Source organism: Oreochromis aureus, linkage group 4 (assembly GCF_013358895.1).
Source record: "Oreochromis aureus strain Israel breed Guangdong linkage group 4, ZZ_aureus, whole genome shotgun sequence".
Classification (NCBI taxonomy): Eukaryota; Metazoa; Chordata; class Actinopteri; order Cichliformes; family Cichlidae; genus Oreochromis; species Oreochromis aureus.
The window spans coordinates 14,032,499-14,046,361 of record NC_052945.1 but is presented as its reverse complement, the minus strand read 5'-3'; the positions used below and the strand labels follow the sequence as shown (position 1 = coordinate 14,046,361).

At 40.1% G+C, this 13,863-nt stretch overlaps 1 protein-coding gene across 2 annotated transcripts in view; it reads right to left on the bottom strand.

The window, feature by feature from the left end:
- Nucleotides 1-2,851: 2,851 nt before the first annotated feature.
- The window catches only part of LOC120439988 (immunoglobulin lambda-1 light chain-like), a 34,525-nt gene continuing 23,513 nt past the window's right edge, over nucleotides 2,852-13,863 (bottom strand). Inside the window, exons 3-4 of one of the 2 annotated variants that reach the window (XM_039611546.1) lie at nucleotides 4,034-4,067; nucleotides 2,852-3,341 (exon numbers count right to left, since the gene is read on the bottom strand). In XM_039611546.1, the coding sequence (XP_039467480.1) occupies nucleotides 3,019-3,341; nucleotides 4,034-4,067 (357 nt within the window). In that variant the 3' untranslated portion in view covers nucleotides 2,852-3,018. The remainder of the gene's footprint in view (nucleotides 3,342-4,033; nucleotides 4,068-13,863) is intronic. The other variant, XM_039611544.1, reaches the window with a different exon arrangement.

Below are 13,863 nucleotides of genomic sequence, written 5' to 3'. Positions count from 1 at the left end.
TGAGTATTAAATGAAACTGAATTTTCTTTGACTGTCAGTGAGGCATCATCTATTTTACACCTCCTTCTCTCTATTTCCAGGATGCACCTGCGGACTTCTTGTCTGTATTTAGAGTTTTATGCAAATCAAGTGGTGAGATTCTAAGTGTCAAGTAAGAGGGGACTGTCTCCAACTGGAAACATTCTCAAATGTAAATTTATTTTCATATAAAAACGGTGCTTGACAGGCCTCATACTCTGAAAATATTTTTTGTTGACTTTAAGCCTGGCTAATACACAAAAATAAAGCAGGCAGTAGTATCTTGCCCAAGGATATTTGGCATTAAGACTGGAGCAGACAGGGATCAAACCACCAATCTTCTGATTAGTAGCTGACCTGATCTACTTCCTACAGGAGGCATTGTTGTGTATGTATAACACATATGTAGGACTGCTTTCTTGCATTAACACAATTTCTCCAAAATTAGAAGCAGTCTGAATGATGCTGAAAAACCATTTCATGCATTTATTACTTCTATGCAGGACTACTGTAATTCATTATTATCAGGCAGCCCTAAAACCTCCCTGAAAAGCCCTCAGCTGATCCAAAATGGATTTATTAGTACTGACAAGGACTAGCGAGAGAGTGCATATTTCTCATATATTGTCTTACCTGTTAAATCCACAATCAAATTTAAAATACTTCTACTTGCATACAAGGTCCGAACAATCAGGTCCTGTGTTTTTTTAAAGACCTCACAGATTGCAGGCTTACTTGTGGTTCCTAGTGTATTTAAGAGTAGAATGTGAGGCAGAGCCTTCAGCTTTCATGCCCCTCTTCTGTTGAACCAGCTTCCAATTTGGATTCATAGACACCCAAGCTAACTGTTTTTGATAAAGCAATAAAGCATAAGATCAGGGCTGGATCAGGTGACCCTGAATTCTCCTATAGTTATGCTTCAATAGACCCAAGTTGCTGAGGGCTTCCCATGATGTCTTTCTTCATTCCCCTTTTTTACTCTCTATGTGTTTATACAGCACATTGAATTTAATCTGATCTTTTTTGCTGTCTGCCTCCCCTCACCCCAACTTGGTCGTAGCAGATAGCCACCCCTCACTGACCCTGGTTCTGTTGGAGGTTTCTTCGTTTTAAAAGTGTCATTGCACTGGGTCTATAACACAGTGCTCATGTATTTTTGAGTTTTGTTAATATTCCTTGATTTAGTGTCAATCATGGTTTTAGTTCTCTTGATTGTTTTCTGCTTGTGTTATATTTAAAGTTCTAGTCTTTATGAAAACTGAATTGAATTAAAAGGTGATGATGTGAGGTTTAATGTATGAATAATGTGTGTTTGTTCTGGTGCTTTTGTTTAAAGTATCGGTAAACATGATAAAAAAAAATGAAAACAAAACGAGACAAAATGCCTACAGTTTGATTGAAGCAAACTGATTAATGGGAAAATTATCTGTAGATTATACCAAGGCCTTCAGAAACAAAAAGGTTATAACACAAAGTAGATTAAAACAGTTGAGGATGATTGGCATTCTAAGTGGGCGACACATACATAAAGAAGCTTGTGTATTTATTTCCTCAGCTTGTCTTACTTCTTTGCTGTGTCCTCCCTCATGATGTTTACAGGAAATGAAAAGTTAAAAAAAAGAAAGCAAAGGAGAAAATTTCAGATTTAAAAAAAGCTTTCTGAAGTTCATCAACAAGAGATGTCACAAGTGCAGAAATTCACCTTCAGCTTTCTGTAGATCATCCTTGTATATTAAAGTTAATGAGCAACTTTTGAGCCACTTTTCTTACTTTTCTTTTTTAATTATCAAACCACTGGGTGACATGCAACAATCATCAAATCAAATGTCAGAAAATGAAGAATGCATTTGTTGCTTTTAAATCAATAGTGCTTTTGGCCGCTACTGAAATCACAAGGTGTGGCCGTGACTATGAGCTGTGCTTTTTAGACTTGGCAGACTTTCATGCTGGATGTCCTTCCTCACACAACCCCCAAAGGGATTTATGTGATGTCTAAAAGACAGTTGATGGTGACTTTTAAAAGAAAAGGAAATAATAAACAGCTTTGTGTTTGAATTGCCCACATAGAGAAAAGCAATAAGATGCAACAGTAAAAAAGAAACCATTAAAGTCCTGAAAAATACATATAATAATGACAAAAGCAAACCTGCATATGGCAGTGGGTCAGGTTATATAAGTTAAGTCAGACAGATATAAATAGACATGGGCTTTATTATTACTAAACTTGGGAGATTCACTTGTTACAGCAGCACAAAGGTCAGGAAGAAAAAGTGAGAAGAAAAAGCACAGCAATGGACTCTCTTTAGTCTTTTTAAACAATTCATAAAGGTAAGTTTGTACCAATGAAAGAGTATTCAGCTGACTGTTTCTGAATAACCAGATTTTGGTAATAAAACATTTCCAGTAAGCAGCTCTCATTTTATTTTACAGAGAGCTGGTAATCTTAATTTGCATGTGTAGTTAAATAAATAGTATAAATAAAATGCTGAGACCTGCAGGTGCATACTGGGCAGGAAGAGAGGGAGGAGTTGAGAATTGACGCATCACTAACTGAGTGTGAAGATTTACTTGCAATTCTCGAACCAACATTTCGAACCAGTGACACTTTTACTCTCTGTACTCAGGTAAAATTATGAAGTGATGCTCTTTGGTGTACAAATACCTCACAGCATGCATTTCAGAATGTCTTTATGTTTTAATTATGAAAAAAACATTTTAAAAATGATGTGCTTATAAATGGATCGTTTTCCTCTGTGTGCCCCTGAGTGAAACAGTGAAAGAATTCTTTTTTTTTAGAACAAGGAAACAGTGATTTTTAACCCGATGCTTTTATTGATTTAATCCATAACAACTGCAAATATCTGTTCATGAAAATGGAAATGAACAAATGATGTGAACCTTTTGCTTTATTCTGATTTCTAAAATATCAGCTTTGCAATAAGCAAACAGCGCAAATAGTAAAAAAGCTGAATTTAAATGCTTTAAAATTCTGGTCCTCGACTATTCAGTGGGACATTCTGACTTCTTGATGGTTTTCTCTGAAGTCTGCGAGCCCAAAGACACTTTACATGTATAAACCTTATCCATGTTCCAGTCTGATGTCTGGATGGTCAGAGAGCTGCTGATTTGGTAAGTCTGGTCTGGTCTCTGAACAGCAGTGCTGGTAGAGATCCCGCTGCTCACTGGACCCCCACCAGCCAACCAGCTCACATCTGCAAAAGACACAGACTGACTGGACAGACAGACCAGAGAAGCTGTGTTGGACTGGAGCTCAGCACTGGATGGAGGGAAGACTGTCAGGACAGGAGGAGGAAGGCTGGAGCCTGAAAATACATGAAAGATGAAAGATGTTCAGGAAAAATAGAACTGAAGTAATAAAAATAGAAGTGGTGGAAAAAAAATCAACAAGTTTAATACAGAATAAAGATAAATTCCGTAAAAATCAAACAATATAAACAGTTTATCTGTAAAACAAATAAATAAACAGGTAATCACACATTTTCAACTGATTTTAAAACTGTCAAAAAAAAAAACAAAACTAAATCAAGCCCTAATTTTACATTAAAGAGAATTTAATTTAATTCTGGAGGATATGTCAAGCAATCATATGCTATACAATGCAAGTCATTCCCTTCAATTTCAAAGGTGACAGGTTTAAAGCCAGATATTTTTAAATTTTGTACTTTAAATTAATGTTTAAATTAGGTAAAACTCTTAATGAGAAAAGACAACATAGACTTATGCATACTTTAAAAATTAAAATGCTTTGAAAATAACAAGATTGATTGCCAACATTTTCACATTTTCAGTAAACATTTTTTAAATTGATTGAAAACATTTCTTGATTTTAATACAACTCATAATCATGTCTAACGTATAAAATACGAGTTGGCTCTGCATCAGATACTATAAATATATAAAAAGATTATAAACAATAAAAATATTAAATTAAGAACTTTTCAGTAAACTATCGGAAATTTTCTAATGTTTCAGGATCAATTAAAACAGCACTTACTTGTCACAATCAGCTTGGTGCCTTGTCCGAATACCACAGTGATTCAGTTTGTATACATGGCTGTACAAAACCTCCTGACTGTCACTGATGAGGGGCGAGGTACTGAAACATCCTGTTTAGGCCAACTTTCACTGTCAATATATCATGCGCCTCATCAGTCTGCTTATATTTCACAACAATGATATAATGTTTTCCAATATACTTTTAATGATTAAAATTCCTTAACCCTTTAAGACAGGGGTGTCGAACTCCAGGCCTTGAGGGCCGGTGTCCTGCAAGTTTTAGATCTCACCCTGGATCAGCACACCTGAAACAAATGATTAGCTCATTACCAGGCCTCTGGAGAACTTCAAGACATGTTGAGAAGGTAATTTAGCCATTTAAATCAGCTGTGATGGATGAAGGATGCGGGGCAGCAGCCTAAGCGGAGAAGCCCAGACCTCCCTCTCCCAGCCACCTCCTCCAGCTTATCCAGGGGAACACCAAGGCGTTCTCAGGCCAGCCGAGAGATATAATTTCTCCAGCGTGTCCTGGGTCTGCCCCGGGCCTCCTCCCAGTGGGACGTGCCCGGAACACTTCACCCAGGAGGCACCCATGAGGCATCCTTGTCAGATGCCCGAACCACCTCAACTGGCTCCTTTTGATGTGGAGGAGCAGTGGCTCTACTCTGAGCCCCTCCCGGATGGCTGAAATTCTCACCCTATCTCTAAGGGAGAGGCCAGCCACCCTTCGGAGGAAGCTAATTTCCGCCGCTTGTATCCGCGATCTCGTTCTTTTGCTCACTACCCACAGCTCGTGGCCATAGGGTGAGGGTAAGGACGTGGATCGACCGGTAAATTGAGAGCTTCACTTTTACACTCAGCTCCCTCTTCACCACAACGGACCGCTGTGCAGCGTCCACATTACTGCGGCCGCAGTACCAATCCGTCTGTCGATCTCCGGCTCCCTTCTCCCATCACTCGCTAACAAGACCCCGAGATACTTGAACTCCTCCACTTGGGGCAGGAACTCATCCCGACCCGGAGTGGGCACTCCATTCTTTTCCGGCTGAGAACCATGGCCTCAGATTTGGAGGTGCTGATCCTCATTCTCGCTGCTTCACACTCGGCTGCGAAATGTTCCAGCGAGCTGGAGGCCTTCACCCGATGAAGCCAACAGGACCACATCATCCGCGAAAAGCAGAGATGAGATTCTGAGGCCACCAAGTGAAAGCCCTCTGCCACTTGGCTGCGCCTAGAAATCCTGTCCATAAAATTATGAACAGAATCGGTGACAAAGGAGGCAAAGTCAAACATGACTTTTAAAAACACGAGCATAGGCTTATAAGGCCTACAAGTAAAAAACTATTTTTCAGCAAAAATAACATCACTTCGGTTTCAGGCAGGTAATGGCGGACATAATAATAATAATAATAATAATATTTTATTTGAAAGCACCTTTCAAAACACTCAAGGCCGCTGTACACAGTAGAGTAAAAAGCAACATAAAAGCAAGGAGTTTACACAATCATAAAACATGAACAAATTTAAAATAGCCGAACGGAGAGGTTATGTGGGATAAGCTATTTTGAACAAGTGGGTTTTGAGTTGGGACTTAAAGAGAGAGAAGGTAGAGATATTTCTCAAATCAGGAGGTAGGGAATTCCAGAGTCGAGGAGCAGAGCAGCTGAAAGCCTTGCTCCCCATGGTGACAAGACGGGGGGAGGGGACGGAGAGTGAAAGGGAAGAAGAAGATCTGAGGCAACGAGATGGGTCGGTGATGTTAACCAGATCAGAGAGATATGGAGGAGAGAGATGATGAATAGCTTTAAATGCGTACAAGAGTATTTTGAAATTGATACGATGCTTGACCGGGAGCCAATGAAGCTGCTGCAGAACAGGAGTGATGTGGTGGCTAGAAGGGGTCCTGGTGATGATACGGGCAGCAGAATTCTGGATGCGTTGAAGCTTGTGGATGGATTTTTGAGTAAGACCAAAAAGGAGTGAATTACAATAATCAATCCGGGAAGTAACAAGGCTATGGACAAGAATGGCAGTGGCGTGTGAGGTGAGAAAAGGACGGAGACGATTAATGTTGCGCAATTGAAAATATGCAGACCGAGTGACATTATTAATGTGTGAATTGAAAGATAGAGTACTGTCGAGGATGACACCCAGACTTTTCACAGAGGAAGAAATAGAGACCGGCGAGTTATTGATAATAATAGAGAAACTGTTGGTTCTGGATAATGTTGATTTAGTGCCTACTAAGAGGAGCTCGGATTTATTACTATTAAGTTTAAGAAAATTAGAAGAGAACCATGAATTTAGTTCAGCTAAGCAGAGGGTGAGGGAGGATGGGGGAAGAGCAGAATCAGGTTTAGTGGACAGATAAAGCTGGATGTCATCGGCATAACAGTGAAAGTGAATATTGTATTTACAGAAAATATGTCCAAGCGGTAGAAGGTAGATAATGAAAAGAAGGGGCCCCAGGACAGATCCCTGGGGCACACCAGTGGTCAGAGGAAAGGGCTGAGAAGTAAAGGATTTGAGTTGAATGAACTGAGTGCAATCAGATAGCATTGATTTAAACCAGGCTAGTGGAGTATGGGAGAGACCGATGGAGGCTAGCCTACTGAGAAGAATAGAGTGAGAAATAGTGTCAAGGCAGCGCTCAGATCGAGGAGGATAAGAATGGAAAGTAAACCGAGTCAGCTGCCATAAGAAGATCATTGGTTATTTTTATAAGTGCTGTTTCAGTGCTATGGGAGGGGCGAAAAGCAGACTGGAACTGTTCATACAGATTATTATTAGTTAAATGTGAGTGGAGTTGTGTGGCAACTATTTTCTCAAGAATTTTTGAAAGGAATGGTAGATTGGAAATAGGCCGAAAATTCTCAAAATTATTGGGATCTAAACCAGTTTTTTTTTTAATATTGGGGTGATGGTGGCAATTTTGAGGGAAGCAGGAACAGTTCCAGTGGTAAGTGAAGAGCAGATGATAGAAGATATGAGGGGAAGCAAAGAAGGTAGACATGCCTTAACCAAAACTGTAGGAATGGGGTCTAGCTGACAAGTAGAAGGTTTTGACTTACAGATGAAATCTGAAATATCAGTAACCGAGGGAGCTGGAAAGCAGAAAAACAGTGTGATGGGAGAGGAATTACACAGTAGGAGCTAAATGGAACATCGAAACCAGGTCTTGGTGTATTTTGTGAATTTTCTCAATGAAAATAACATTAAAGAATCACAGAAAGAAGACGAGTAAAGGTGAGTAGGTAAAAAATCTGGTGACCTGAAAGAAGAGTTGAACAGTGAAAACAATATCTTGGTTGAGTCATCTTTTGAACAGATAATGGTGGAGTAGTAAGCAGATTTTGTTTGATTAATACACTCCTTATAATACATAATATGATTATTAAACATTTCCTTGTGGATATTCAGACCAGTTTTCTTATAAAAGGCGTTCAAGTCGTCATCCTTTTGCTTTCAGGAGCCTGAGTTCAGCTGTGAACCAGGGTGCTGACTGAGAGAATGATACAGATTTGGTTTTGAGTGGGGCAACAGAGTTTAGGATACTATTGAGACTAGAGTTATAATAGGAAACTAAGTCCTCTTGGGTGAGCAGGTTATGAAAATGCAAATGACTAGAGAAAGCAAAAGAAAGAGTATCAGGATTGATTTTCTTAATATTCCGAAAAGAAATGGTACGAAGGTTCTTGGTTATAGAAAAGGTCATTTTGACACTGAAAGAAAGAAGCAAGTGGTCAGAAATGAGCAGTTCATCAGCTTTGCAGTTAAAAGGAGTAAGTCCAGAGCAACAAACTAGGTCCAAAGTATGGCCCTTAGTATGAGTAGGAAAGTTTATGTGTTGTTTAAAGCCAAAACTATCGAGGCAGGATGAGAGGTCTTTGGTGAGAGGATGATCACTGTTATCCATATGAATATTAAAGTCTCCCAGGCGTATTATATTAGGGGAAACAGTAGCTATGTGAGTCAGCAGATCAGCAAAGTCACTTATGAAGACAGAATTAGACTTTGGAGGGCGGTAAATAACAGTTATGACAGTTGGAACAGGTCCTGACAGTTGACAAACAATGGATTCAAAGGAACTGTAGACAGGTGCAGACAACGGCGTGACTTTCCACTTCTCGCGATAGATTACCGCGAGACCTCCACCACGGCCGGACTTACGAGGTTGGCAGGTGTAAACAAACCCCGGGAGGGGGGGAGTCATTGAGCGGCGAAAAGTCATTGGGCTGTTGCCACGTCTCGGTCAAACAGAAAAAGTCAAACTTACGATCTGTGAGTAGATCCCGAATTTGATGACCCTTGCTCGTAAGCGAGCGGATGTTAAGGAGGCCGAAGTTGACAACCGTGTTGTCAGACTGGTCAGGGGTGTTAGCCGACCTGGGCAGGCTGGCTAAAACACTGTGATCAGCAGCCCTGTCGGAGTTCCGTGGAGGACGACGAGAAGTGGACCAGAGGGTCTGTATTGGCTTCGAGTCGTCATGGTGAAAATTCCGACGAGAGCCTCGGTGAATGTACTTTCGGCGAGGGAGGAAGGCGATGTCTGTGTGGAGATGAAGCGCAGCTGGCGGTGGAGAAGCCAGGTGAAAGCGGAGACGGAGAAGCTCGTCAGCTGAGTATTGGTGAAATCCAGCACTAGGTCGGTAAGCCAATGACATAAAAATCCAGACCCACACGAGCAAGATGCAGAACCTGCCAGACCACATCATGCACAGTCAGGTAGGCCAAACAGTCAGGTGTACGGATCCGAGGGAGACAACGGCCAAAACAAACAGGCAGATGAACTAGACCCAAAGAAACTCAGGCACTTGCAAAATTCGCTGGATCGCCAGTAGTATCAGCAGAAGACAAGGTTTAAAATTTGTTAAGATGTATCAAAGAATATATAAATAAAAGATTAAAAAGATAAAAAGATACCGGTGACTAGCGGCAGCAAGTCGCGCCAGTGTTCACTCAACCGGAAGTCTGATGAAGCAAACAAGAGACATACGATAGTTCGTATTTCAATGTAGGAAGTGTTATGAACAGATGATCGGATTGGCAAAGCGTGTTTCTGGAATATTATGTTTTTGTTCCTGCAAGTACTTTTTATGCAATTTTTGCAAAGCTATATGTGGAAGGAAACCATGACCTAGGACAAGCTGATGGCATAAGATGTAAGTACAACTCCGGTTTCATATGCAAAAAACATTTATTGCCCTCGCTTACGTGGTTCCGGATCTACAGGGATTTAAAAATAGTTAGGCAAAACGAAGCATGCCCGCTCCGACCAGCTTTAAAGGGTTAATGATACCTTCAGCCATTAATCGTTCCCAAATTCTGTCTTGGTACTTCATGCAAGACTATAGAAACTGTAATAGTCAAGTGCGGCAACAATTTAAGGACTCCAAAGCAGGAGGCTGACAACTCGCTATTTTAAAATGTTTATTAATAATGAATTTCAAAGGATAACAAATGCATATACATAAACTACCAGTCAAAAGTTTTAGAACTTGTCCATTTTCCAGTTTTATATTGAAGATTATGCAGTTTAATGTCCCATTGCACTCTAAAATGAAAGCTTAGTACAAATAAGCATTTGGAGTTAAAAAAGAACTCATGGAATCAATTTATAGGCCAAAATGTATTCTAAACTTTTGACTCATCAAAGCAGCCACCTTTGGCAGATATAATAGCTGAACACACTCGTGACATTATTTCTGCAATACAAATCCAATATTCTTCAGAAAGTTCTTCCCAAAACTGTTGCAGAAGTTTGTGTGTTATTAGCTGAATCACATGGCATTACTATCAGCAAACGTACTCTCGAAAGCGCCAATTTGTTGCAATCCGGTTTTGAGTCCGCATTCCTCTGCGCCATATTCTTCTGGGTAACAAGAAAATTACGTCTGTCAAATAGTGTCATGATACGTTCTGTGCAGCAGGCAGGGAAAAATGACCCAAAATGCAGGACTCTCAACGACAACAACGCAGCTTTTATTGCTCGAAAAAGATCAGCCCTTCGGCTGATCCGAAGGGCCAGCTCTGTTCTAGGATGCCCTCTGGACCCAGTGGAGGTGGTGAGTGACAGGAGAATGGTGGCTAAGCTGTCATCCCTGATGGACAACATCTCCCACCCCATGCATGAGACTGTGACAGCACTGAGCAGCTCCTTCAGTGGGAGACTGCGGCACCCACGGTGTGGGACGGAGAGATTTCGCAGGTCTTTCCTCCCCACTGCTGTCAGACTCCACAACAAAGACTTTAACTGATCAAACACACACATGTGCAATAACACGAAGTGCAATAATCTTCCTGGCATCGTTGTATTTTTTACTCAGTTGTATATAGCATTTGTATTCTATTTTTATCTTATTGTATATTTTTTTCTATTTTATTCTACTGTATATAGTATTTTATTTTATTCTATTCTGTACAGTTGTGTACTGTATTTATTCTTATTTTATTTTATTCTAATTTTGGGTTCATAACTTTTGCACTGTCCACTTCCTGCTGTGACAAAACAAATTTCCCACATGTGGGACTAATAAAGGTTATCTTATCTTATCTTAAAACCTTGTCATAAAATAAAACTCACAAAAGCAAAACAAAACAAAACTCAGAACAAAGGAGCTGGAACATGACAAACACACAGTGCGTACAGGGTAGCAGACATTAATGACACAACAGAGAGCAACGGAAAACACAGGGCTTATACACACAGTGGAGTAATCAGGGAATAGGAAACAGGAGGGAGACACAGCTGGGAGAAATTAGGGCTAAAGGGACAGGGGGAAATAAAATTGAATACACTGACATAGGACTGGGACTAATAAAATAAAACAGGAAACAAGAAACAAATCACAAAGATGCAAACTTGACACTAAACTAAACCTAGAATAATAATCAAAACAGAACAACTTAAAGAATCATAACACAGAAAAATACCAAAATATAAAAAACTGAAACCCAGAACCATGACATGTAGATTACTGATTGGCAGAGCTAACTCGAAATTTCGAGTTACTTTTCTCAAAGTATTTTCAATGGCTCTCCTCTGGGCGCCGTCGCCGCTGCATTTCCTGCAGGACTGAGAGGAGGAGAGCCACCTTCAGTGGCGGTCCTAGCCTGTTTGGCGCCCTGGGCGAACACTCCCTCTGGCGCCCCCCCCCCCCACACACACACACACAAAAGATATTAAGGATCGTACATTAACATAAAACTGTTGTCCACACACACATGAAGAGAGAGAGAGTATGCATAGTATGCAAACGGCTACCAAACAGCCATCATAATTCTTCATACAATGAGAACAGGACAAATCAACACCTGACAATGACTAATTAATATTAAAATCTGTAACATAATGTATTGTTTGGAGTTTAATCTGTTAGTGTTGCTATCTTTACCATTTCTTCTTGGAGCAACTGTAACCCACATTATTTCCTTAGTAAAGTATTAATAAAGTATTCTGATTCTGACTGTTTCAGGATGACCTGCCATTATCCAATGACACATCTGCTTACCTGTATCTTTTGCTCCTCTTCTTTTCTATTTTTTCTAAACTGAGCACCTGATGGCTTTGAACTTTTCTTGTCCATCTTCCATTGGTTTTAATTTTGCACCCATCCCTCAACCCAAGGATCACCACAACATAACCTAACAGACCTATACCTTAGTTCACAGATTCACTTTGTCTAGGGTTTATTTCTGGGATTTCACACAACCCAGGATTCAAATCATGAATACATAATAGACTTGGATTTACAACATTAGGAATGAAATGTGCTCGATTTGGAAGCAGCCGCCCCTCCCTTTCGACTGGTTGTGTGTGAGACTTTAAATCATCAAACTGTAAATTTTGAATTGTCATTGATCCCTTTACCCCTAGTCCTAAAGTGTATATTTATTTTCTTACTCTTCTTATATTTATTGTTTGTTTACTTGCACTGCTGTAACTGGAGCCTCGTCGTCTCGTCTCTCTATATACTGGACTGTATGTAGCGGAGATGACAATAAAGTTTACTTTGACTTCAGCAGCGAGCAGGCGCACCAAGGGCTCTCGCGCTCACTTTTCGCATATAGAATTTTGAAAAAACATCGGTGCAAATTATAAGTCTGTATCATGATGTCTGGTGTTTTCGTGTTTGTTGGTTTGTTTTTATTTTGTTTTATTTTGCTAGTTGGTTATTAGATGCTGCTCCAGTCAGCCAGACAATCCCCGCCCCCGCCTCTCCTCTCTGCGCCGCAAGCAGCAGGCGCACCTCGCAAACGGAGGGCGCGCTTACTCCCAGCAAATGGGCGATAGAAAACCGATCGGTGCCTATGCCATTCCCAATATGCGCTGGCTGCCGTAGGGGCAGCATGAGTACGAGCATTTTTTTTTCTTTTTTTGGCGATGCCCGTGATGCCGCCCCCCATCACGATGCCGCCCCGGGCAACCGCCCGTGTCGCCCGTATCTAAAACCGCTACTGGCCACCTTGGTCCCCAAAGCCACTCTGCTTTTTAACTCCAGCAGATAAGACCATTTCCCACACAAGAAACATAAACTACTCTACACTCTTTTTAAACTACCGACACTTTATTCACTTTTAGTCACTTACAGTTATTTATTCACCTTTCAGTCACTTTATTTTAAAACTGTGTAATTTTAAAACTGTATATACTGTATATTCTGTGTATTTATTATCTCACTCTTATTGCCTGTTCTTATTGTCCTTATCTTCAACGTTATGCTGCTCTGTGATATGTTAATTGCCCCTTGGGGATAAATAAAGTCTTTCCGATTCTGATTCAAAATTTTGAGTTAATAAGTGGAAATTTCAAGAACTATAACTCAAAATTTCGACTTATGGATACTTTTTTTTTTTTTTTTGGTGACAGAAACAGCCTTCCATAGATGGGAGATGGAAGCATGAAAATACAATAATAACCACAGCAGCCAAAAAGAGAACCTGACGAGCCCAGTTGTAATTAAGCTATTAAGACTCAACTGTACACCATGTTCATGTTTTTCTCCGAAATAATAAGTTCCATTGGAGCAACAACACCTCTTTCTGTCTCTCGCTAGCAAAGTTGACGCAGAGAACAAAGTAAAGCTAGTTTTCAGCTACGAGCCCGAAACGGAACCCAACGTATTAGCCAGAGGTCCCGCGGACCTGTTTTAGATACGCGCGGAATAGTTTTCTATACGAGGGTGCTGCAAAAATGGTGAGTCACCTTCAGTAATAGTAATATATCACACAGCAATAGTACATTCATGTAGTTGTAAACATCATGATAATATGATAATATAATAAGTGATCCAAAGTATTCAGAATACTTTACTCTCATTGAGTAACGTAACAGAATACGTTACAAAATACATTTTGGGCCATATATTCTTTAATCTATAGTGGAACACATTTTAAAAGTAACCTTCCCAACACTGGTTGTAAGTAATTCAGAAAGGTTGGAACACCTGTAGGAATTAGTAGCACCAGCTTTCAAGGCTTGCTCAACCTCCACTGACCCATTGCTGTGTTTCCTGTGCCTTTGCCTTTTTGTATAGTTCTGAAATTTACATTATTTTTCAGTTTTGGGTAACCTTACCTTTTTTTAACCTCTAGCAGTTCACCACTACCATTTCAAGCAATTCATTGGACTTGAGTGACTTAAATTGCAATAAATACCTGGAAAAATTGGGGTGTTCTAAAACTTTTGACTGGTAAATGACTAATATTTTTGCCAGTACCTTACTAATGCTTACTAATGTGTAATTATAATAATGTGTGACCTAATTATGTTTTAGTGAAGTCTCTCTGTATCTATAATGGAGTTATTTCAATCTCAACTGTATTTAC